This window comes from Aythya ferina (genome assembly GCF_964211825.1).
Source record: "Aythya ferina genome assembly, chromosome: 4".
NCBI lineage: Eukaryota > Metazoa > Chordata > Aves > Anseriformes > Anatidae > Aythya > Aythya ferina.
Genome location: NC_140300.1, coordinates 44,342,611 through 44,367,446, shown reverse-complemented (window position 1 = coordinate 44,367,446; position 24,836 = coordinate 44,342,611). Strand labels below are relative to the sequence as shown.

The 24,836-nt window shown below is 40.2% G+C and overlaps 1 protein-coding gene and 1 long non-coding RNA gene across 4 annotated transcripts; one reads left to right on the top strand and one right to left on the bottom strand.

The window, feature by feature from the left end:
• Nucleotides 1–30: 30 nt before the first annotated feature.
• On the bottom strand, nt 31–24,811 carry RPS3A (ribosomal protein S3A). Of its 3 annotated transcripts, none has more exons than XM_084516808.1 (7): nt 24,744–24,811; nt 22,813–22,868; nt 3,116–3,219; nt 1,816–2,003; nt 1,437–1,645; nt 751–860; nt 31–196 (listed from the first exon to the last, which is right to left on the bottom strand). In XM_084516808.1, exons 3-7 carry the CDS (start codon nt 3,168–3,170, stop codon nt 75–77), a joined length of 684 nt encoding a protein of 227 aa, XP_084372934.1. In that variant the 5' UTR covers nt 3,171–3,219; nt 22,813–22,868; nt 24,744–24,811; the 3' UTR covers nt 31–74. The 3 variants fall into 3 exon arrangements, with proteins under 3 accessions (XP_084372934.1, XP_084372935.1, XP_084372933.1); XM_084516809.1 differs by having other exon boundaries at nt 24,754–24,789; XM_084516807.1 differs by lacking the exons at nt 22,813–22,868; nt 24,744–24,811 and adding an exon at nt 3,563–3,709.
• Nucleotides 6,213–13,196, top strand: LOC311435613. Its single transcript, XR_014692265.1, has 4 exons — nt 6,213–9,372; nt 9,710–9,841; nt 11,503–11,589; nt 12,480–13,196. It is a non-coding gene; the product is annotated as an uncharacterized lncRNA (long non-coding RNA).
• Nucleotides 24,812–24,836: the final 25 nt, after the last annotated feature.

Here is a 24,836-nt window from a genome sequence, read left to right as displayed (position 1 = left end):
TGTCTAGCAGCAATACAGGCAACCAAACACTTATTCCGTATAATAAAACTTTTATTTTTGGTCAATTTGTAGTTTTAGACGGACTCTTGCACAGGCGGCTCATATCCATCAGCTCGTTCTACTTTAGCACCTGCCTCATCCCCAGAAGGCTTCCCGGCACCACCACCTTCACCATGCAGTTCCATCAGCTTGCCCACTGCAAGGAGATACAACAGTGAGATACACCCCTGTTTAAAGCAGTTTGAAGTTACCCAACTGCTCACTGCATACAAATTAAACCACCAGAACACTGAACATAGGATCAGCTCCATTCCAGCAAGTGCGTGCAAGGAAATGATGCTGAATTAACTGACAGTCAGACATAAAACAGAAGCCAGCAGTGGAGTAAGGTACAGCCACGTACATTCTTACAGTTCTAAGAACCTACTACATTTCATGGGAATGTCAGAAAATGGGGAAATTAAAATCATTCCGTGTCATCTGGGACCGAAACATTTTGTCATCATTCATTCCCAAGCCAAAGCTTTAAGCACCCAGTTTCAGGCAAGAACTTCAACAAGCTCCAAACTAACCACTGCTTGGCTTCCAGGCCTGCAAGCTAGATGTCTGACTAGAAGGGCAAGCCTTCACTACTACACCTACATAATCTTTTGATGCTGCTTTCGTGTATTTTTCCCAAAGCAAATGCATATTCAAGTGTTTTGCCACCCCCCCTCTTAAAACTTGGGACGTGATTAGTAATCGACTTACATTCAAACTTGGGCTTCTTCAGCATCTTGACTTTGCGGACATAGACATCGTGAAGCGGGTAGATGGACTGGCAGGCCTTCTCTATGTCTTTGCCAATGCTGTCTGGGATCCTGAACAGTCAGAGCAGTGATACAATGTTAAAACTCTGCCTGCTTCCTCATCAGCAACATGCACAGTAAGTAATTCCTAAGAACACATAACATTCCACAGGATCTTGCATCTATACTACCTTCACTCTCTGGCAATTTGGGTAAGCATGCTTTGATTACAAGATGTTACCTTCCTTGCAACATTAGCAGGAATATAGAGCAAGCATGGCCACGTAGAGACCAAGCCTGCGATCTAACTTCAGGCAGCAAACAGTATTTTGTAAGATGTCACAGGAAGAAACCAGAACATTCACAACCTCAAGTGATCAGAATTACCACTTTGGTCTTTAGAAACATGAATCCAAGATCTCTGGAGGGCCTGATTTTACATTTACACTAACGTGAAATGATGCAGGCTGACAGAAATGATGCAGAGAGTGTTCAAAGCAAACGGCACCTCAGCTCTTCAGTGCCAGAGACACACCTTGCCCGATCCCTGCTGGTCAGTCAGGGAAGCACTGGCCCCCAGTTAGCGCTCAGTAACTACCAAACAACTATCAGTACTGCAGCCAAGGGAGGAAAACCATCAGAGCTTACAGCTTGTTGACAACTTCCTTCAGGTCGTTGGTTTGGACCTCTCGGGTCATGATTTCCATCATCTTCTTGCGAATCTGCCTGACCTGCTGGTGCTGGGCGTAAGAGGTCTTGCGGATTTGGTTATTGCGCTTCTTCGTGAAACCCACGCAGAAGAGGCGCAGCAGGTAACCATCGGTAGTTTTGACGTCAACATGGGCTTCGATCATTGTCTGGAGAGGAGGGGGGGGAAAAAAAAAAAAAAAAGGAGTCAAGCACCATCACCCCAACAGGTTCATTTACACCTGCTGGTACCATTTCCACGACTGCTTTAAAACCCACCAGTAGCTGCCTCCTCTTCCTGAAGAGGACAGCAACCCCGCAGAGCTCGTTCCTCACGCACCTGCCACTTTTTGACCATGGAACACATTTTATCCCGGGTGAGGTCCATTCCATGGAAGTTGGTCAGACAGTTCTTGCCCTGCACGTCCTCAGTTATCAGTTTAAATTTACGGAAGGCAACCTCGTCGTTCTGCAGATCAGCCAGACTCACTTCAAATACACGACCCTTCAGTCCATCAGAGGCAATTTCTGATTAGGGAACAAAACAATACACCTTTTATTAATATTAGAGAAGTATTGCTCAAGTCAGACACTCAACTTCCATCTGATCTTTTCTAGTAGCAGGTGATGCCTCCAGCTTCGTTGTTTTCAAGTTTAAATGCATCTTGAGTAAGACCAGATCAACTCAACCAAGTACTGTCACTTGTTAAACTGAGCAATCTTTAGGTAAATTACACCAGATGCTGAGCACAAACACTGCTATACTATAAATTCCAGTATGTGTGTATTTTTTTTTTTTTCAAGTGGGAGAGGCTACGAAGTATTTTAAAATACAATAACGAAAAAAAAGCCACGTGTACTTATGAGAGATGAAACAGTAACAGGTATTGAGCACAGTCAGGTTGTTTCACACCCCTGCCTCTAACAATTAGCTATTTTAACGTCAGCAGACTCATTCTTAGTTTACAGTAACCCTAATTTTACTATTTCACATTACACAGCTTGAAATAATGATTACCTTCATAACTCAGTGCAAGCAGGAGATCAGAAAATAACTTTTTAGCTGCCATTCTACACAGCTAACCTTCCAAAAACACTGTTATTTCTATCCAGAGCTCTCTGCATTCCTAACAGAGGCTCCCTATTCCTCAGGTGTGTAGACCAAATTAGAAGTAACAAAACAAACAAAACTTTACCCATTCTACATATGCTGCTGTTAAGTTTGAAACTCCAGCTCTCAACAAAGATCTCTTAAGTAAAGGCTTTGAATTTCAACCCCTCCTATGACCCTGTTACAAGCAGGGTGCCGTGCAACACTGTCTCCAGATCTCGCCTTCTAACATTCAAAAGGATCACTTAACTTTTGTCAAATTCACCTGGTCACAGCAGCAGCCCATCAGAAACTTCAGCCTTGTCTTTCTGTAGCACATCCGCAGTTTGGTACTCTTACAGAAACAAGGGCTGTAACTTTGGGCTAACTCCCTCACAACCCCCCCCCCTTTTTTTCTTTTTTAATTCCAAGTTCATAATTGCGACAAGCAAAAACTGCTTGTCAGCAGCTCTCTGACGGAGTCCCATTTGCATGTCCCACATGGAGCACGCAACGCATGTGCTCTTCCAAGCAAAGCCGCGGTACTCACTGGTTCCTTGAGTCCTGGTGACAAGCGTCTTCCCGATGTTTCTGATGTTGAACATGGCTGGCGCCTTGACATCGTACCAGTCCTTTTTGGAGAACGGGTCCACCCTTCGTTGGGACAGAGCAGAGGCAGCACTCACTCTCCTTCCTTGATCAGACCCGGCCGGCACAAGCTCCCCTCTCCCTTACGGCCGGCCAGAGGAGGCACAAACCCCGCAGACACCCGAGGGGCCGCCGAGCCCCAGCCCCGGGCCCGGGCCCGGGCCCAGCCGAGCACACGCCACAGGTCAGGCCCAGCCCCAGGCCCAGTCCCGGGCCCGCCATGACAGCAGCCGCCATCCGCCGCCATCCACCCCCATCCGCCACCATCCGTCGCCATCCGCGGTCCCCCGCCGCCCCCCGGCCCTCGTCCCGCCCCGGCCGTGCCCCCCGCCCCCCCCCTTGCCCTTACACTTTCTTCTTGGCGCCCTTCTTGCCGCCCTTGGTGAGCCGCTTGTTCTTGCCGACCGCCATCGTGCCGGCCCGCCCGCCGAAAGGCCGCTCGCCGCTCGCGCGAGACTTTACGAGAGCGCGCCTCGCGCGAGACCCGCGGCGGCCGCGCCCGCCCTCGCGAGAACGGGGCCGGGGCCGGGGCGGGACCCGGTGCCCTGAGGGGCGGCGCTGCCCCTCCCGGCCGCCCCGCAGCGCCCCTGGGTGCGGTGGGCGCTGCGCCCTCAGCGGGCTGTGGGTCGGCTGCAGCTGCCTCGGAGCAGCCTGCCGTGTGAGTTAGCAGGTCACGGCGCATAATCGCAGCAGCTCCCAGCTTCGTCATGAATAGTCAGCTCCCATTGCCCCTCGTGCACTGCAGGGCACGGTGCCGTGCCTCACAGAGGGCACGCACTGCCGTGTGTATTCCACGCACTTCATCCAGAGGCACTTACTCCTCATGTCTAGCAAAACCCATAAAAACCCAACCTAGAAGCTAAGGAAGCACACACACTGTGTGATCCCAGCCCCCCAGGCTCTAGCAGTCACGCTGCAAGCACAGTAATTAATAGTACGAGCTGCTCTGGCTGGTTTCTCAGTAGTTTGCATTACACGAGAGATGTCTGAGGACCAGCTTAAAGCCCTGTGAGCGCAGCTCACTAATTCCTTGACTTCCCTCTTCCTGCTTTCACATTCTTCCACTCATCAACCGGAGCCACACGCTGAGGACATGGGAAGCACACCCTGCTACGTGGTGAGGAGCCTTCCTTCCAGCAGGGTGCCCGTGTGGTAGCTCCAGCTGCAGCGTGGGCTCGGTCCCACACCAGGAGCACAGGTGCTCAGCAGATCAGGGATCGAACCACCCGGCTCTCAGGCAACTGCTGCCCCCGGACAGCAGCAGGAGCCCTGCCTTGCCTGTGGTGGAGGATCCCAGCTCCGTCCCTCTGCAGCACTACAGCTGCTCGCCGGCAGCAGGGCTCTGAGGCTGGGGCTTCTGAATCTGTTCGGAGTCGTGAGTTACAACATGTCCAGGGTAATAAAAATCCTGCGCTTGCGAAGGGGTAGTTGTCAGCCACACAAAAGCCATCTGTTATGTTTTACAAATGAAACCAGAGCAGCAGGCACAGTTCTGATTACTTCATCAATTTCTTTCACGCTAGCCTGGAATTTCATCTGCATGCCTACAGCAACTGGATTCCATCAGCAGCTCACACTATCAGACAGAGAGCTTAATCAGACAAAAGCAGACCTCCTGCTTACTACCTCTTCTGTAATCAGGCTTCAAGGAAAAAAAAATAAAAGAGAAAAATGAAAAAACAACAACAGAACACTTCAGGTTTTTCTCCTGAATGTCAGGGAAAAAGACCCCCAACATGAGAAGATGAAGCCTCCTTTTCCAAGCTGTAGGACTGCAAGAGACTCTTTCCTATTTTCCTGCGTTGTTGGCACATTGTTAATTAGGATTCCCTGCTGCAGATTGACTTAACTGCAAAATCTCACCTGCACAAATAAAACACCTCTTCTAGTTCTGGAAATTATGCATCTCCAGAGGACAGCTTTTGAGGTTTTCCTAGACGTTTCGCAGTGAGATACCACCGATAATCTGTTCACCTGTCAGTACTTGACTTGCCCTTGTTTTGCCCTGCCCAGCAGCTGAAGGCTTTCTCCACTCAGAGCCTCCCATACACAAAAAGATCAGCAATTTTATTCCTTGGTACTTCCCTCCTAAGTGAGTTTGGAATCAGCTGTAAAGGAGAGGTGATCCGTGAGGCAGAAACAACAACAAAAAAAGCAAAATCAGTGGAGCCTAACAAACAGGGTAGGAAGCCCACTAGAAAGAAGGCCACACTGGATCAGGTCAATTGCCCTGGCACTTCAGCCTGATGCTTTTGCCCAGTACTTCAAACAGACAATTGAAAAGGTAAGCAAATACTTCAAAAGCCTCTAGCAGTCAGAGCAGCTGAAATGTTTACAGTTCTTTTCTTCTCTCTTTACACATTTTCTTTAGGAGGAAGTGACCATTTAACCTTGATCCAACTTGGAAACTAGCCCTGTTTTGAGCAGGGATCAGGCTAGAAGGCCTCCAAAGCCCCTTGCATCCTAACTCCTTCTGTGACTCTAGACTGTGCCAAACAGGAAGCTTCTTTTGGCCCTTGATTTTATGCCTCAACACAATTTCAGGCAGTTCCAAAATGGAACAGATTATCGATCAACTCCAAACTATGTCATCAAGAAGCATTTTCACCCTCCTTTCCCACCTTCTTTCACAATGAAAAGGGAATTTCCCTTTCTCTGTTTCCTTCTTAACTTGCACGGAGCTGTACAACTTCACCTGCAGTTCTGTAGCTGAGATGAAGGGCCGGCTGGTTTTATTTCTTTTACAGTCACTTCCCTGTTGGCTGTGATAATTCAATTCAATGGGGTTGGCTTGCTCTAGTTCTTAAAAAGGGCAAAGATTTCTAAATATAGATATCAGAGAACAGTTCATTAAATCAAGCCTTGTCGTTAAGAGACTTCTTTTTTCCCTTTAAGCATCCTTCACAACTGAAGTAGTCAAGGCAGAGGGCCACTCTTTACTCTGTTGCTATCGTGTTGCTCTAGGTAACAGGAAAAAAAAAAAAAAACAAGCACCACACACGACACAACAACAACAAATCAGTCAAGCTCTACAAGATTTCCCCTTGTGAAATCCTTTGTCCTTAGGGAATTTATTTTATTTTATTTTTAAATAACCCCACACATTGTTTTGCAGAGTTCTCTTTGCTTTAAGTAGCATTTTCCCCTCTTTTTTTTTTTTTTTTTTTTTACAGCTATAGCTGGCTACACAAATACAACCTAGCATCCCACAAGCCCCTATGTACATTTGTAGTTAAGCAATGCTCCAAAGGTGTTTTTTTTTCCTTTTTTTTTTTTTTTTCTTTTTTAAATCAGAGCAAGAAAATTATTTCTCCAAATATAAGTTCTAGGAAATATCAAGTAACATTTCTATTCTCTGATCAGGCTGCAATGAAGAGCTCAGACATAAAAGTGGAAGAATGGGGGAAAAAAGGCAAACATAAGCTGAAGAAAATGGCATCCTTTCTGCTGAAACAGTTTGATAACTCTACAGGTTAAACAAACAGCAACAAAAAAGGGAAACACAATTTATTTTGACTAAATTGCAGACAGCAGTATAGATTACCTGTAAGAAAACACTAGGCAAGTCAGATTCAAAATTGTTTGCAGTCTTTTACTGTAAATTATTTTATGGGTAGCACCACGAGGAAGTTGCTTTCTTTAGGAAACTTGCTGCTGCCAGCCTGTAACGTGAAGAGCAGCTCTGGCTTTAATGACAGAGGTCTACTTGTAACAGGAGGGCTTTGTGGCCAAAGGGAGCATTTGCCTCCTAGCATAAGGGACTGCAACCCCCACCTAGGGGTAGATGCACTTTCATAATTCAGAAGCGGGGACATTTTACGTTGCTCCCTATAAATCTTTGGAAACCCAGAGGAATCAACATTTCCTGTCTTCTCCTCCAGCTTTCTCTATTTCCCTTGAAACTGCTTAACAGGTTTGGGATTTCGTATCTGCCACCCTTTATTACTAGCCTTTGTAATCACATTCCTCAACATGAAGGGATTCTGTTGTACCCTTTCCTTCTAGTTTTAGAGGTATTTAATTATCAGAAACTTGCCTGTTCTCAGCTTCTCTAAACTAAATCAATCCCAAGCATCTTTCCACAGATTAGAAGAAAGAAGTTGCTATCCCTGTCACACGATGCAGATGAAATAAAGGGCACCTTTAAAGTCTCAGAGAGCTAATAGCACACATCTCAGTTAACGCTTCAGGATATGACTTTCTTAAAAAAACGGACATGCAAGTCTTGTTCACTATTGTCCTTCCAGGTGTCCAGTCTGAACAAAATGGAATTCTATTAATCCTGTTCAAGTGATCATCCTTTTTATAACACTTTCTTCTTGATAGATGCAAAAATTTTTTTAGAAATATATTCCAAAGGAGTTTCATCTTACAGTGCCTCTTAAACAAAACGAAACACCACCACCAAAAAAAAACTCAGCAAAGCCAGACCCTTCTATACAATCCTGCTTTATATATGTATAGACCATACATATGGTTATTAAGTAATCAACAGAAACCATGTTTTTTTTTTTTTTTTTTTTAAACATACGTATTTTAACTCACCAGGTTAAAACCCGAAGACCTACTCTAAAAATCTAACTGTAGTGTTGGGCCCTTCTTTCTGACCTATGCAGCCAACCTACTTAAACATGTTCAACTTCAGAACAGAAATTCTTTTTAAGAATCCAAGCAAATGCCTGTTTTAGTTTAATAAAGGGAAAACTCCAGAGACCTAGCTAGATTTTGTTGCTTTCTGTAACTGATATTTTTTTCTAAGATGTAATATTTATGAATATACTGCATAACAAAGTATTCTTACATAACTTATTTATGTACTCATGATCGAGGAAGCAATTACCGGCATTTTACTTAGTATCGAAACCAGGAAGATTATTCTGACTAGATGTAAAAAGGCAATCTTCCCTTCTATTTTAGTTGTTGTGAAGCACACATAATACACACTGTTCCCAGATTTCCCTTTGCTTCTGCCTGACTAGCAGCACAAAGCGCAAGCTGTTTGTTTTAAATTCCCCTCTCCCATTCTCAGATAACTCAAACAATTGTTCTGGCACTTCCAGGTTGGCGAGTTTCATTGACAAGATAAGCATAACTGGCATAGCAATAATAATATTAATTAAAATAAAATACTATAAAAAAGCAGAAACAACTCTGCATCTCTGCAGAGCTGTGATAGAACCTGAGGTCTTGCTTCCATGGCAAATTCACTTAGATTAATATACATAAAACCCTCCAGTGTAGGAAAAGCATTAGGGTTTGCTCTGTATAGCTCTTTTTACTTTTGTCTACAACAAGCAGTTATTCACGAATAGATTCATCAAGCCTAAATTTCATCTGCTTAGCTGTAATAGTTATCAGTTCAGGTGTAATTTAGGCAGAATATAGCAGGTACTGAACGCTTTGCCATCAATGTTTATTCTTGGTGAAAGTATATATTTTTGTAGCACTGCTATAGCTTATTTTATGTTCTGCCTATGTTTTTGCTTCAATTACATTTATTTAGCTAGCTATAAGTATTTATACCAGTGCCTAAGTCTGGTTGCAAACAGCCGTATGCCTCATTTGACAATATTTTCCTTAGCTCCTTGGAATCGTGGTGGTCACACCAGAACCTCTGTGTTTTCCCAATTCCCTTGCATGAATACAGCTTTCTTCCTTTGCAGGCCCTCATTAATTAAAAATACTTTAAATATTTTGAATCCCACTGTAGCAAAACACTGTGGCATAACACATAAATTACTGAGAAAAAAACTACTGCTTGCACAGCTCCCCTCCAGTATTACTAACAACAGGGCAGCACGCTGTGCTTCCAGCCCCTCTTACCCTAGTGTTGTACTCACTGCAGCAGCAACCTTCTGCTCTTCTCTCCCTCTGTTCCAACACCCAGGCCTTATCTGCTCTCCCCTTGAAAATCAGGCCTTCTGCAGCTGCTTTAGGGTGGTGATCCCACACCATAGGGTGGGGAAGAGATGGTAGCATGGGGGTATTTTTGTATTGACCCTGCTTTTGTCAGTTACCAAAATGTACAGAGATAAAGCTGGGAATGGGGGCTGAGCAAGTTCCTAAGACAGGTACATACAACCATTGTGCCAGTTTTATGAGGCCATGAGAGCTGTGATTTGGCTCAAAAAAAGGTGTGATAATTATTTGTATCATGAAGTAAGTGATTCTGAAAAGGGCATTCTATGTAGTGGTACTTGTTTTATTATTTCAGATTATTTTAAGTAGTCTATTTTGCCTGCTTGTTCTGCTGCTACAGCTGGTGTGTTTTTGTGTGGCTGCATTAGTTGCATGGTTTAATCGCAAAACATTGTTTCCTTGCAGGTACTTATTTTATTTGTTAGCTTTGATTGGTTTTAAGTACAGTTTAAAACCACGTATATTAATTTGGGTCTTTAAGGAATGGTTGTATGCTACCTCTTAATTTTTACTTATGGAAATGAAGCAGGATGGGGGCCAAATAATTCCTGTGCTTTATAATTTTCTGCTCTTTTAGATTTCACTTCAGTGGACTACTCGGGCTTACTTCTTTGAGGACATTTACGTGTGAAGTATTTGCATTGAGAAAAAACAAAAACAATCAACTATTCTCCCTCCTTTCCTCCCTGTTTTGGCTAAGCAAGTATATGTAAATAATTTATTATCAAGATTTATCAATTTGTTTCTATAATTTCTGATTTTCTGGGTATTTTCTAGAAGAGTTTGATATTTACCCATAATACTGGTAATTTTCTGCCTGTATTGACTTATTGACTTTTCCTGAAACTGTACTATCGGGCATCTTTTTTATACAAATTCTTTTTTTTTTTTTTTTTTTAAAATCTCATTATTATGCTTTTCTAAAAGCTCTGATTTTTCTCTGAAAGAGTATTTTTTTTTTCAAAGCGTACTGGTGAAGCGAGTGAATATTTTCTTTATCAGTTATTCGCTATCAAATTTGCCTATGCTGCAGGTTAAAGTCTTTCTCCCTTGACTGCCAACTCAGCTATCGTTAATCATGCAATTTAGTCTGATGATAATTTATTCCATCTAATGATGCATGAGATGCAAAAAAGCCCAAAGGAGGAGTCTGTGGGAGTGGAAATTAGGAGGGAAAAATTCCCAAACCAAACATTGCCATCTTTTTTCCTTGCAAACTCAGCATATCTTTGCTGAAATTACTGAGACACCATGGAGCCCTGCTTTTTTTTTACAATCTCTTGGTGGTGGAGTCACACTTTAAATCACTCTGCAAAAGCATGACTTAGTTAACACTTCATTATACGAGAAGGTTTCTACTATGCTGTATTTGGCAGAAAAATCTGACTTTTCTCATGCATTTTATCCATCATCCATTTCAAATTAAGAAAAGAAAATGTGACATTAAAAGTTTTTGTCTAAAAGGTACAAAGCTGAATGTCTACTTGTCTAATCACCAGTTGTGCTAGCTGGGCATTTTAAAAATATTAGAGATCAGGTAACAAAGATTTAAAAAAAAAATCACATAAATACTTTTATTTTCCTTGAAGGAATAAATATTTCAGTATAAAGCATTATTTAAAGAGTAACATTTCACCTCAAAGATCTTTACAATGTGGCTAGCTAAATGAATTCAGTAAGCGGAGAACAGGGTTGTTTGCTCAAATTAGGCTTTCCAAATTGTGATCTTCAGACTAGCAGCTGCCTGAAGTGTCAGAGTAATACACATGGTGCATACACGTTTCCAGAGCCAAACCATCCCTTTTACAGCTTGTGTTGAGGAGAGAGGAACCTGTAAAATATTTGAGGGTAGAAAACGGTGTAGGAAATCTGGCAGTCATAGGCTTAGTGGAAAATTCTTTTTCACAAAGCAGAAAATAGACTTAGCACTAGAATAATACCATATCCAGTTCCCAGCAACGTTCACACTCTTGTAGCACTGGGATTCAAGCCTGTATGAGTATGTGGATTCTTATGGTTATTTTCTGCAGCTGAATCCCAAGTCCTTTATTCATTTTTCCTCATTTCCTTAAACAAGACTCCAAATTGTAATATTCAAATAGTGAGATTATATACAACTAAATAATAGCACGTATTTTAATTTTGTATCTTTTTATGATACAATCTTAAATTTACAGAGATTGTTCTGAAATGGATAAGTACACTTGAAATTCTGTACTCTTATACAAAAGCACTCATTCTATACCCTTATGTGGAACTATATTCAATAACTACATAAATATGGCATTGTCATCTAAATCCATCTAGCTACGCTTCCAGCAAATGTGAACTTTTACTTCTGAGTCTAGTCCTTTTTTCGATCTCTTTCAGCAAAATAGCATGTTCTAACTAAAGATAACTCAGTGTTTTTCAAGAGGCACAGGCTTATGCGGAAAGACTTCTCAACCCTAGACTCAGGTCAGTAATAATGTGATATCCTGGCAAAGAAATTACAGAAATATTGTACAGGAAGTGGCATCAAGACGTCATCTAGTCCACTTCCCCACTATAAATATTTTTAGTCACATCCATGTAACTTGTTGAACAAAGAATGCAATGAATGGTGTAGAAAATGCCTGCCACTCTCTTATTATGCATTTTCCATTAAAACACAGGGATTTTTTTCCTGTGATGTGAATGGGTATCTGAAAATATTTGTAAACCTCTTTTTTTATATATATCTGCCAGTTTTCACAATGAGAAAACTTTTAATAACAGATTAAAATACCTCTAATTTCGGAATATTACATTATACCTTTATAAACTACCTATACACATTTAAAAACTACCAACAACAACAAGAAAAAAAAAAAAAAAAAAAAAAGCCCTAAAAGGTAGCCTCTGGTCTGTTTTTCTTTAGAAAAATCTCAATCAATTCCATCTTTAAAATACTCATGACAGTGTAGGTTCTGCTTTGAAAACTGACATCCTCTCTGAGAAAACACGCACACACAGTAGTACATAAATTTCATACAACTACTTGAAAAGAGAGGCCAACAGAAATGCAACAACTAAGTTTAAATTATGTTCAATTCCTATGTGTACATAAAAACTGCACGTAGAGTTTCTGGTCTCAGATGGAGAGGGCCCTGAGGCTGGCATGTATAACTGATTCTGTGAAGTCGCTGGGTAAGTTAGGTTGGAAAGGACCTCAGGACAGCGACTCCATGACCCTTCTGGGCAGTGTGTTCCTTCCAGTTCTTAACCATCTAACTCCATCCCTGCATACCCACAACACTTCTGTATCTACTGTGCAGCTCACCCCCACTTTGACCTCCATACACTTCCTTTTTCTCATTTGAACCCAGGTTGGAGTTTCCCATTCAGCCAAACTGTCCTCCTGCTTTGTCCACCCACTTTCCTGTGCCTGTGCTTTCAGGAGGCTGGCCTTGAAGACTGATGAGCTCCGTGTGGCCCCTGCAGGGCACCCTCCCATGAGATGCTGCCTGCTAGCTCTCTGAACAAGCTGGAGTTCAGAGATTTTACTCTGCCATTGCTGCTGCTTCTCTCTGCTGCTTCTCCTAGCTTCCACAAGAGACTACATCCATTTGCTTTCAGATTGTAAAGGTGGCATAAGCTTCTTCCTTATTTTTCAAAGTGTTGGTTTGCTTCAAGAAAAGAAAAAGATGATGAATCATTTGACATTTTTATGTGTGACTGTGCCACATGTGCTTATGAACTGGCAAAGAAGTGGCCCTCCAGAGCCAGAAAGAAATTCTTGGTTCTTCTTGAGACAAGATTACGGGTGCTTGTTTTTGTCTGAATGCTTTTAACCTGCCTATGGATTTCTACCACCCTGATATCTGCCAAGAGATGTGCTCTGACCCACTCACTGAGTTATAATAATCCCCAACAGTACTCCTCTAAAAATTAGGGTGTGTCACCCTTGAAGGGTCCTTACAAAAATTTCTCCGTATGCACAACTCTACTCATCTCTGGATTTGAGGATACATTTTATTTTAAATAAAAGGAGAATCAGGCAATAAACAAATGTACCTGGCTGAAATTGGCAAAGATAAAATAGGCATTTTGTCAAATATCACTTATTTGAAACTTACCTAAGTGACTGGTAAAGCTTTTAAAACATACTCAGTATTTCAGCTACTTACAGAAACATTGACTGCATATTAGAAGCTTTCCTAACCTGGTTCCCCGATATAGCACAGATATCTGCATGCATTCCCCGGGCGGTTCTTCAAAGGGTGAGTTTCCAAGAGTTTCTCCATTTCTGGTAGAATCTGAAGCCACTGAAGATACCCTGATGAAGATAGCTGGCCGAATCGTGTCAGAAACTGATGCAGCTTAACTGACTCTGACTTCTGCAGAGCTACATTCACTTGCAAGGGAAGTAAGCTCTGATCCCTGAGATAAAAGCAAAATGTCAGGGAGGAAAGATCAGAGATACGTTTCAGACATTTCTGCTGAGGAGAATCAGTTATTTCAACTCTCCACTTTAAACTTGAACTGAGTAATGTTCTTGTCTACATTGCGGGTTTTCCATGGAGATCTCCCAGTTTTTTTGAAGGAATAACCAGGCTTGAGAGTGAATGGTCAAAGGTGGTGTTACAACATGTCAAAGCCCTTTTTTTTCACATTATAAATTCAGCTGCCTAGGAGGAAACCACCTCATGCCTTGGAGCATTTTAGGACAAACATTAATAATAACAAATTCTAATTGGTCGTTATTGCTTGAACAGAAAATATCAGATTTCATTTTCACCAGGAGGAAATGAAAATGTCATGTACTGTAATATGACAGGCATGGAATTTACAGTAGTGATATGTACTTGTAATTACCTTTATATGTGTAAATGCACACAAAGCAGAACACCAGGGAGGCCGTTTTACAACAGATTTAATCAAGAGAACATCTACGTCTCCTCATAAACTTACTCAACCAACTTTGAAAAAAGAATGGAGTTGATTAGACAGGTTAATGGGGTGATGTCTTTATAAATGACAGATGGCCATGTTAGAACAGAAAGTTGTTCACTCTCCATTTTTTATTTTATTTTACTTATGAGAGTATTTTACTATTTTTTTTCTTTTTACTTATGAAAGCATTGCTCATACATTTTTGATTAGCAATGGTTCACTGAAAAAAAAGCAATTTCCAGTGAAACTGAACTTTTAACTGGATGGATGTTGTAACCACGCTTAAGTGGCAATAATCAAAACTAAAATACAAAATGAATTTTATGGAATTCCAGGTCCTTATAAACATCCTGACCTCCCCACATTGGGTTGCAAATGGCAAAAAGTGCTTACAGATTTGCAAGCTCATAAGAACGTAAGAAAGAAATGGGAACATGAAGAAGAAAGTTAACTTTTTTATGATAAAGGAAACCCATTAGTGATGAATTTGACAGAGTAATTAAAAAAATTAGAAGTTAAAAAGACAAGAGTCTTAATTAAGAATAATTAAAAGTATTACTAGTGCCGCATTAGCTACACTTGGAAAAAAAAAATCCACCTTGGACATAATGATTTTGCCTCAGAACTACCTAAGTTTTAGAATTTGGGCTAGCCTACATTGTTCATCTCCTTTCAGACATATGAGGTATCTGGAAGTGGATCCAGATACCAGAGTTAACTGAAGGGGGGCTTATAAGACCTCTGGTAGAGTGCTGTGGGGACCCTGGCCAGGTCTAAGGAGAACTGCGGTGCCTGAAGTAATTCTTGAAAGCCACCATTGCAGCAGCAGCTCCTGGCTCTTTTCTGGGCGTTAGGGCACTCAGTGACGGTCCTTGTGCCACTGCTGGCATGTGTGACAGCTCGTGAAGCTCTGATCTAAAGATTTCCCGTGCCTACTCAGCTGTTAGATAATCAAAGCTGCATGATTATTTCTGCAACATTCTCCCACTTCTCCTCTTCTCTCACATGAGAAATGACCATTCCTAAATGGAGCAGAAATAAAGAAAATAGGATACGCACTGCTAACCCCCTACTCTTTTTTTTTTCCCCTTTTTTTTTTCTTTTTTTCTTTTTTTCTTCTCTTTCAGGCTTTGATTGTACCACTATCTCCTTTGGCATTTGTCAGTGTTCTGCAGCTCCTTCATCTGATGCAGACCCTTGATTAAAACAATCCTATTGAATATCTCTCTAGCCTCCAGACATGAATTTGAAAAAAAAAAAAAAAAAAGCACAAGGTCTGTGAGGAATGTTTTCTGTAGAAAATGTTTTCTGTAGATTTCTGTGTGAATTTAAGATTTATGACAAGCACTAAACTAAATTTTGAAAAACACTCTGAATCTTCAGGGTCTTTTTTAATTTCCCAGGACTGTAATGCTAGTGCAGTGAAACTATCTATACGTACATATGTGAAACTCTGCAGTTTCTCTCTCTGAACCTCTGCAGAATTCTGCAGCTGACACTAATGGAAGACAAGTTGACATAGTCAGGACAATGTGGCTGCAGCATATCAGAGAGTCTGGCTCAGAATTTTTGTGACTTTTCTGAGTGCTAGCATATCACAGATTTAATTTCACTTATCTGTACGGATGCAAATCAATAGTTTCCATACTGGTGGCTAATCCTCATTAACAGAAATGGATCAGCTTATCTTTTAGGTTTGTGATTAGGTGGCTGGCAGCTGCAGATATATTGTTTCACCTTTCACTAGTAACATTATAATAAACAGGTTGGAGTGATAATTTTACAACATATTTAAGTCACTATGCAACTCAATCAACTTGTCCCACAGCTCACCCCTTATTAACATAGAGAAAACAAATTTCACACACGGTATTCATCTAGGTAATAGCCGTGACTGGCTTTGTGTACTGCATTGGCATTTCCAACAGGCTAATTGCAATAACGTCAGTAAAATCACTTATCAATGTGTTACCATCTGGTCAAGTGTTACCAAGCCAAAATGGACATAATGAAGTGGAGATTGTTTAGATCTACCCTCGCTCAATTAATTTCTTAAGTTCAAACAAAATTTAACCATGTACTAATACCATAGCCAACCCCTGCAGCTAGATACCAGATTTTTTCCAGAGCTCCTGTTTTCCCCAGAGTTAGCTCAATGCTCACAGCATTTTGCATTAGGGACACAATTTTTAAGGCTGTAGATGATAATAACTGCATCAGCAGTGGATCTCTGGTTTCATAAATGTAGCAAGGATAGAATGAATGGGACTAATATAGAAAGGATTATGTGAAAGATTTGTATCTTCAGGAAAGACAGGGACTTCCACACTGCCTGATGCTTAACAATAAGCAACTGTTTTTCAGAACCTGGCTGCTTTGCAAGGTGGTCTGTTTAAGTGCCTTTAAAGGCAAAATACCATGGCTAATCTATTCAGACAATCCTCGATCACTTTAGCTTACAGTGATTTCATTAAGTAAATACATAGAAGAATTTTCCTCAGTACATGGCTATTACAACATTCTAATGAAAGAGACTGTATTTTGGGAGAGCCTGGTAAATGCTACAGTTTAAAAAAATAATCTTCTTTCTGCTTGCATTCCATTCCTAAAACTCACTGATTCCCTTGACTCTTTACTGCTCTGTATCGACTATCTCCCTGTACACCTTCCCCTTGCCATTGATCCCTGCTTCTAATGCAACAATCTCTTAGTCTGCATTCCTTTTGCTTTCTGCTGTCCTCTGTTTAATTTGCCTCACCATTTTGAAACAGTTCCTCTCCTTTCCAAAACATGAAGACTGCCTCCTCTTTGTTTTCCTGCTTATCCTCCTACATACACCACTATGAAGTTTTCTCCCTCCAACAGAGCCTCCTCCTTATGAATCCTACACATGCATCTCTTCAGAGGGAGCTATGTTAAAAAGAAAATGAGATGATAAAAAATTAAAAGTAGTTATAATGTAAAAGTTTAACATGAGCCAAAGCTAACATAACATCCAAAATATATTAAAATTATTTAAAAAGAATTAAAACAAAGAGAGCACAAACTCTCAGAGAGTAGCCCCCCCCCTTTTTTTTCTTTTTTTTTTTTTTTTTGTTATCCACCAGTTGTTGTGCTGTCTCTGAGAAACAATGACTTAGCAGAAATCCTCAGGCTTGTCTGTTCCCTTGTTTTTTACCTCAGAGTGTTGCTATCCACAGAAATACTAAAAGCCAGAGGGAGATTATATAGTTTATGTGTTCATCACAGGAACATCTCTAATCTTTGTTGTTGTAATGCTACAATAGAGCCAAATGACTGAAGCATCACACCACATACCAATAGTGAGCTGTTTCCATAATAATCATGATGTTTCAAGTTTAATTTTGTGATTTATCCCCTTCTGTGATGTGTCACAGGCCTGTAACTGCATTCACCTCACAAATCTTAATCCAGCTCCTGTGAGAAGTGATTTGTAGGGGATTTCAAAACATCCTCTGAGATCACATTGGAGTTTTACACAGAAAACCTCTCATAATCCCCCTCAAAACTGTAACATAGAGCTATTTCTAGGTCTTTTGTTTCATTTGGGCTCCGTGTTTGACTCTTGCCTTTTAAGCAGCAAGACTGGGTTTAGATGGAGAGTTTGAACGCCCGAGAGAGGTGACCCTGCAGTGCGAGCCAGGTGCAACTAAATGGGTGGGTGGGCACGGCTCCTGCTGGGCTGGGAGCAGCTGCCCCCCAGGCTCATGGAACAGCACAGCAAGGCAGCAAGCACAGGCTCAACAAGCACAGGCTCAAGGCTGTCTCCCTCTGGCACACCATTCAAGCATACAGCTATCTGTTCTGATAAATGTGCCATATACACTCAAGTTTCAGTGTGTATGGCCTTAGCAAAGAAAAACAGCTTGTAGTACTCTCTGTACGCTAATGTTTTACATGGGTGTATTAGTTTGGCTCAAACTAATAGCGTGTAGGGTCTACCACCACGGCAGAAGACAACGTAAACATCTACAATACTGCCAGAGATCGGGTTCTTTCACAACAACAAATACATCTTTTAGCACAAATGGGTAGGGGGTAAAAAAAAATAGTAAGGGTGCATAACTCAAAAGGAAAAGTAAGGAGTACTCATTAAGAGTACAATACACAAGTATACAATGAGTTGTTTTGTAAGTTTCTTTAGAATTTACTCTGGTAAAAGTTTGCATTTCCTTTGATGGAGATGAGGTATTTCCTGACACAGCTTGGATATTGTAAGGAATTACACTGACATTCTGAAGATCCTTTCCAAGCTAAAGGAAAGAGAAATAAGCTAAAGCAGCTTCTTTAGCTCAGCATCAGCATAATTTCCTGAGAAAATGGATTTTTTTTCTAATACTACTAGATGAGACATTAAGAATTCATTCATTAATTCAGTGCTATTTAAAAACAACGATAGCAGCAATCCGCCAATCAAGAAAAATGAAGACATACTAATAAAGCGTCTAAACAAAAGTGAATAAAATTCACCATTTAAAAAACTACACTAAAAATGTAAAATTCTACATTATAAAAATACACTAAAATAAAAACAAAATGCTTAACGAATACTGCAAAAAAACTTCACACCTAACCAAAAGAAAACTTCCTCTTTTGTCAAGGCTAATCTTTATTTTAGGATTACATTGCACTCTTGAAGTATTATGTTCTCTGTAAAAACAGAGAGGACCTCTCATTTAAGGTCAACAGGATTTATAAGCAGCTTTTTTATTTGGATTTTTATTTCTAGCCAAGGATTTTTAAAGCAGTTCTTAATGCTTAAGATCAAGAAGCATTTTGTCATAAAAAGTTATAAAATGAAGCATTTTTTCTTCTCCTTCTTTTTGCTTAAAAGCAGAGTATTTTATTCCAGCATACTCTAGCTGCCAAAAGTTACTCTTGCTACAGATGCAGCAAAGCTGGCAGCGGGTCCAGTTCTTAGCTGCTATGTTTAATTTCCCATGTTAGGTATTTCTGCACACTGAAAAGATCCCCTACGAGCCTTCTCTTCTCTGGGTGGAATGGTTCCAGCTCTCTCAGCCTCTCCTGGTACGTCAGGTGCTCCAGTCCTGCCATCGTCCTTGCAGCACATCGCAGGCCCCACTCCAGTATGTCCATGCCTCTCTCACGCCATGGAGCCCAGGATGGGATGCGACATCCTAGGTGTGGTCTGATCAGTGCTGAACAGAGGGTTCAGAAGCTTTGAACAGAGCTTTGAAACCATTACACGTGATAGTACTTTCAGGTGTGATTTAAACATTTTACAGGAAGGATATTTTTCTTAAGTTTAGACAGTTTAGTGGTACTTTCCATAAAATCTTACCGAGTTCATTCCCTGTCTGTGGTTTAAATTCATTTTTAATCCATGCTTTGTGATTTTCTTTTGAGGTTGTCAGGGTTAGAGAAACCTTTATATTATTTTTTAATTTCCTTAGCTCGACACTTCAAATTTGATTGTGGAAGGTAGAACAAGCATTTTAAGATTTTAAGATTTTAGACTTGTAACCATACTTGTGAAGCCTAGGGAGAAGGATTAAGACAGGGTTTAGTCCCAGTTTTGTTGGGAGGTATTCTTTAAATATTTCTCAGATATACTTTCCATTAGTTTTACCTAATGTAGCCTATTTCTCTAAATCCTGGGTGGAGGGCTTTTGACAACTACCCTGGTAGTTTGAACCGGCCCAAACGGAGAACAGATCACCTAAAGATTTATCATTGTTTTATCTGGATGAAAAAAATCTAATCAAAACAATTGTATTTGGAACCCTAAACTGGCAGCCAGCTGAACTTTACCTGCCTTGACTGATGCACATACCCCACTGCCTTTAACAATCAAGGCCAGTCAAGCAGTATTTATTTATCTGCACAAAAATATAGTAAGATCTGACAGGATTCAACATGACACTTGTTGTCCTCATTGGCAAACTGGATTTGCTGGCTATTGGTGTATGCAGTTTGGACAAAAACATCTGAAATCCATTAAGATAGATTTTACCAATTCATTTTCTTTTCTTTTTTTTTTTTTTCTAAAGTGACTTTAAAACAGAAAAAGAAAGCAGAAAAAGATTAACAACAAACGTTGCATTCTACACAGATAACAGCAAAAGCAATAAATAGACTTGATTCTCCAAACAATTTTACACGTTCTTTCATTTCTGCTTTTGCCTGGTAATAGATGGCCTGATGAAGAGCTTAAAGATAGGAGGATACTTAAAAATGAGGAAGTAAAATTAGCATGTGAAAATGTGTCCTTAGCCAATTTAAAATAAAAATAAAAATTATAACATAAATAAAAATTATAACATACTTATCTACTTATCAAAGGCAAGGCAATACTTTCAGAAACTACACAACTGGGAAACCAGAAAAGGAGGCATCGAGGAATTCTAAGATTAAAATGTCAAGAATATATAGCACGTGTATAACTGCGCAAGCTCACTGTAGCTTAATATGGACTGAAAGTGTCGGCATTACGATTATAAACACTTCTGAGTTTATCTGTGCAGATTCTGAGGAAGAAACTGCAGATGTTTGCAACCCAAGTTAGATATTATCATCTCTTCCTAATAATATATGTATGTAACTAAGGGAGACGGGGAAAGAAAGGGAAAAACAAAGGAGATTGCTCCTTTGTTAATACTTGGAATTTCAAACGGGAGAGCAGCTATGGAATACTGTCATCTTAACATATGTTATATGGATAAATGTAACCATATAATAAAATTATATAGAAAGGGAACTGAAGAAGCATTATAACAGAACAAATTCCAGTGTATCTTTTTTTTCTTTTTTTTTGCCACTAAACCACTGGAAATTTAATACCAACACACACAAAGTAAGGCATTTCTACATCAAGCCACAGACCAATCCAGATATTATTAAACGATAACATACCCAGTTAGAATAATAACTAATATTTATTAATCACAGTCTTCTTTGGTATGTTTTAGGAACATTGCACATCACTTTAGAAAGCCATTTTCCAGAAGAATTGTGGGTCAATTTTCTTTGTACTATTTTTTTGTGTACGCACAGTCAGGGAGACGTATATTCAAACTATTCTTTCCCAAATGTGGTGTAATATCAAGAATAAGGAGCAATTTTTATTTCCCAGACAAAACAGTATTGGCCTCTTTGGAGTTTCATTAGAGTCAGAACTCAAAACACAAAAATTTCTGCCAATTTGAAGATTTATTCCTTTTCCCTCCATAGAATGAAACAAATGACACACACACACATTTCCATATCTATCTGTCTATCTGCAAGTTATGCCTACAACTCTGAAATGATCCTGCCTTTGGAAACCTTTGACGCTGTCATGTTCTGTGGCATGAATAAAAATCAAATCAAATTAGAAAGCAGAAAATACACAGTATTTATAAGTATTTCTGGTACCAGCCAGAGCTACAACAGATTTATTTTTCTTTGGGAGGACTAGCATGCAAAGCACATTTCAACTTTGCTTAAAGAGTTTCTTAAGGAAAGGTGCTGGCAGTCACACTAAGAAAATAAACATTTGATGGTTATTTCCCTCCCAGTTCAGGACTGCAATCAGTGCTTACTGCATTCTAGAAAAGGTACTAGTGAATGTGATTCTGGCTGGAATGTAACGTATGTCACAAAGGCATATCCAGGGTTTGTTGTGGGCAGAACGGATATGGAGAGAGGAAACAATGCAATCTAGTAACTAGTGTAATTTTACCAGAAATGTATATTTAGCCATATCTGTTTGGAAGATGAAGAAGCTATTGTCTATTTAGCATTTTAGCAAGTCACATCCTGCTTATATCTTTGCAGACAGTTTGTTGTCAGGCTGTCCATTGCCAGGATAGAGTCAGCATAACTTCCTTAATACTGCCAATGAGAACAGGGACGGGCAAGTGAGTTATAAGTACTTTTTACATTTCCCCCATGAAATTACTATTAAATTTGCATTTTGGGGGGAAGAGATCTGAAATATGCAGCCTGTACATTAATATATCCCACGTAGGTGCATACATACACTTACTTGAAAGTGACTGCCCGGTTTGTAATTTGTTTAGCTAGTAAAAGTTCAAAATACCATTTAAACAATGTGTACAACTAAAGCTCAAAGTAATGTAGAAGAAAAGAAAGGATCCAAGCAACCATAAGGTGAATCATCATGCAACAAAGAAAAAAATTTCAAGGAGAAATACAGAAATACATCTATAAAGATTTTGTTAGTGGCCAACTGTAAAAAAGCAAAACAAAACAAACCCAAACTAAATTTATAAACAAACAGCAGTTGTATATATATTGCTCTTCTGACAAAGGGCATTATTATTTACACAACAGTGTTGCCATAGTGGTTATCAAGGCCTCGGTGTAATCCACCGTATGCACACATAACAAAGGGACGTTTTTCTCTCAAAGAGCTTACAGCAACAAGTGAATTTAGAAAAAGATAATAAAAAAACAAACAACAACAACAAAAAACAACTTATATTGGGAAGCATGAGGTAATAATAACATGATTATAAACAGTATCATAAATTGCAATCTGAACACAGCAGCTGCATAGTCAGTGTTGAGTAGACAGAGAAAAAGTTGAGAGAGATGTTACAATGATCTTAAAAATGCTCAACTCATGTCTGTGCATTAGAAGTGAGTTTAGCTACATTTTACTGGGGCACTCAGGCAGCTGTCCAAATAGACAGCTTTAAAAAGAACTTAAAAAATGTTAACTTGTCAGCTTTTTCCTGACGTTATTCACATTTTTCAGATTACATGTATTTCCATACAGACCTTAAGAAGAACTGTAGTCACTGGAGCTCTTGAATTCACTTCAGTAAGATGGAGTCCTAAAATTAATAAAAAATAAATCAATAAATTTATAGAAATGGCTTTGAAATCTTCACAAATTAAAATGTTTTGCTTATCAGCATTTTGACTTCTAAAATAGCTGGACATTTGCTTTCCTTCCTATTCTGTCTCTGCCATATTTGCCAGATACCACCTTTACACAGATGGGCTTGATCAGAAAGTGTGGCTGGGCACATGGAGGAATACCACACATTCTTACAGTCAGCACAACTGAAAGCCAAATGTTGTACCACTGGTACTGGATTATAGCACACTAGGACTTGGAAGTGCGCAAACTGCAACTTGCTTAAAGATGTTGCAGTGCAACAGACTTTGAGAAGCACACATTATACCAAGTATGTCACATAAAACCAAAAGAATTTATTAAGTATAATTGAGTAATTACAATTATTTTTGTAAAAATCACATTAAAATCACACAAAGACACAGATTTTTCTCCAAAATATTCATATCCATATTAGAAATGAACAAACACAAAAAAGAAAAACTTTTATCAAAAGAGCTAAAGATATATATATACCTCCCCTTGGTATTTTCAAATGAAAACAGTAGTTAACAGAGAGACACGATGCTAATTAGAAGATGAGTATCTGGCAATTTTCATAGGCTAGCAGTGTTTGTTTATCAGCAAAACAAAATTAGAAATAAGCATTTCCAAGGTTATTTTAGAGTAAGACTTTTCTAACACCTTACATGGGGGCTGTTGTTGCTTAAAAGCAATATGATGAGTGTTACATTATCAGTGACTACTAGCTTAGGTTAGTATTACAGTTTTCTATAATCACTGTGGGCTGTGTATGTCTTTATTCCACCCAAGTTTTGGGACTGGCAATGCTTGAAGAAGAGTAATAAAGCAACTTCTTGGCAACCAAAGTTAATTACAAGTGTATACAGGTGTATTATCGTACTTGTATTGTTATGCATGTGAAATAACAAGGTAATTTAAAAAGCATACTAACACAGTTGAACGAATTTATTTTTTCCTTAGAAGAATCAAAAAAAAAAAAAAAAGTACTGTACTTCAGTGTGCTGCCAAGTTTTGTTGTTGTTGTTTTTTTCTCTACTAAAATATTTTGCTTTAATTTTATTCCTATTTCTAGGTCAGATGAAGTGAATCCAGGTTCACCTACAAAACTTTACTCTTTACGTAGAAGAATGACAATTTTTGGACACAACACAGTGAATATCTGAAGAAAACAAAAAGACCTTTTAAGCTGCTCAAGCAAAAAAATGCGTACAAACGCTTTAAGACAACCATCTCAGGACTAACTCAAAAAGGAGCTGATAGTTATTCCACAAAGTCCACTTAAGACTGTATAAACTGTTCAGTTTTATACAAAAGATGCTGCAATACCAGAGGAACGGACAGCAGAATTATCCCTGAAGCAGATCAGAGGGACAGCCTGTGAGCTAACAGAATTACTGCGAGAAGCAAATCTTTCTGCCGCAAAAACACGACTATAAAAACCAGCACTGGGAAAAGACAGGTGGCTAACTCTCAGGTCACTACAGAACCACAGACTCGTGTTATTAATTATTAAGAAACCGTAATCCCAACGCTTTAACCCATAATTGAAGGCAATTTCGGTGGGAATGACGAAACAGCAGCCGTGGCCCCGCTCAGACCAGCAGTCCCGTTGCCGTGCTGAGCTCAGGGCCACCTGAAGGCGCAGTTTGCAGCAGCCCCTGGCAGTAACTTTCCGCCACACACCGTGCTGCCTCTCACAGAAACACCTTTATTTACGGGGCCATCCTCCCAGCTGCCTGCTGACAGAACCCCCCCCTCAGCGCGGGGCTCCCCCCTCAGCCCACCCTCCCGCCTAACGGCCGCCGCGCGCGCTCCCGCCGCTCACCTGCCCGCACCTGTGCGCGCCCCCGAGCGAGCCGCGCACCCGCCCCCCCCCACACACGCCCCAGCGGTGTCGCCCCGCCCGCACCCGGCCGCG

What these genes read in the sequence shown, in the direction of transcription:
- RPS3A (XM_084516807.1), bottom strand. Translation starts at nt 3,624, where the DNA reads ATGGCGGTCGGCAAGAACAAGCGGCTCACCAAGGGCGGCAAGAAGGGC. An exon ending in AAGGGCGCCAAGAAGAAAGT is followed by an intron (nt 3,220 to 3,562) that starts GTAAGGGCAAGG and finishes GTCCCAACGAAG; the next exon opens with GGTGGACCCGTTCTCCAAAA. An exon ending in CACCAGGACTCAAGGAACCA is followed by an intron (nt 2,004 to 3,115) that starts GTGAGTACCGCG and finishes TTCCCTAATCAG; the next exon opens with AAATTGCCTCTGATGGACTG.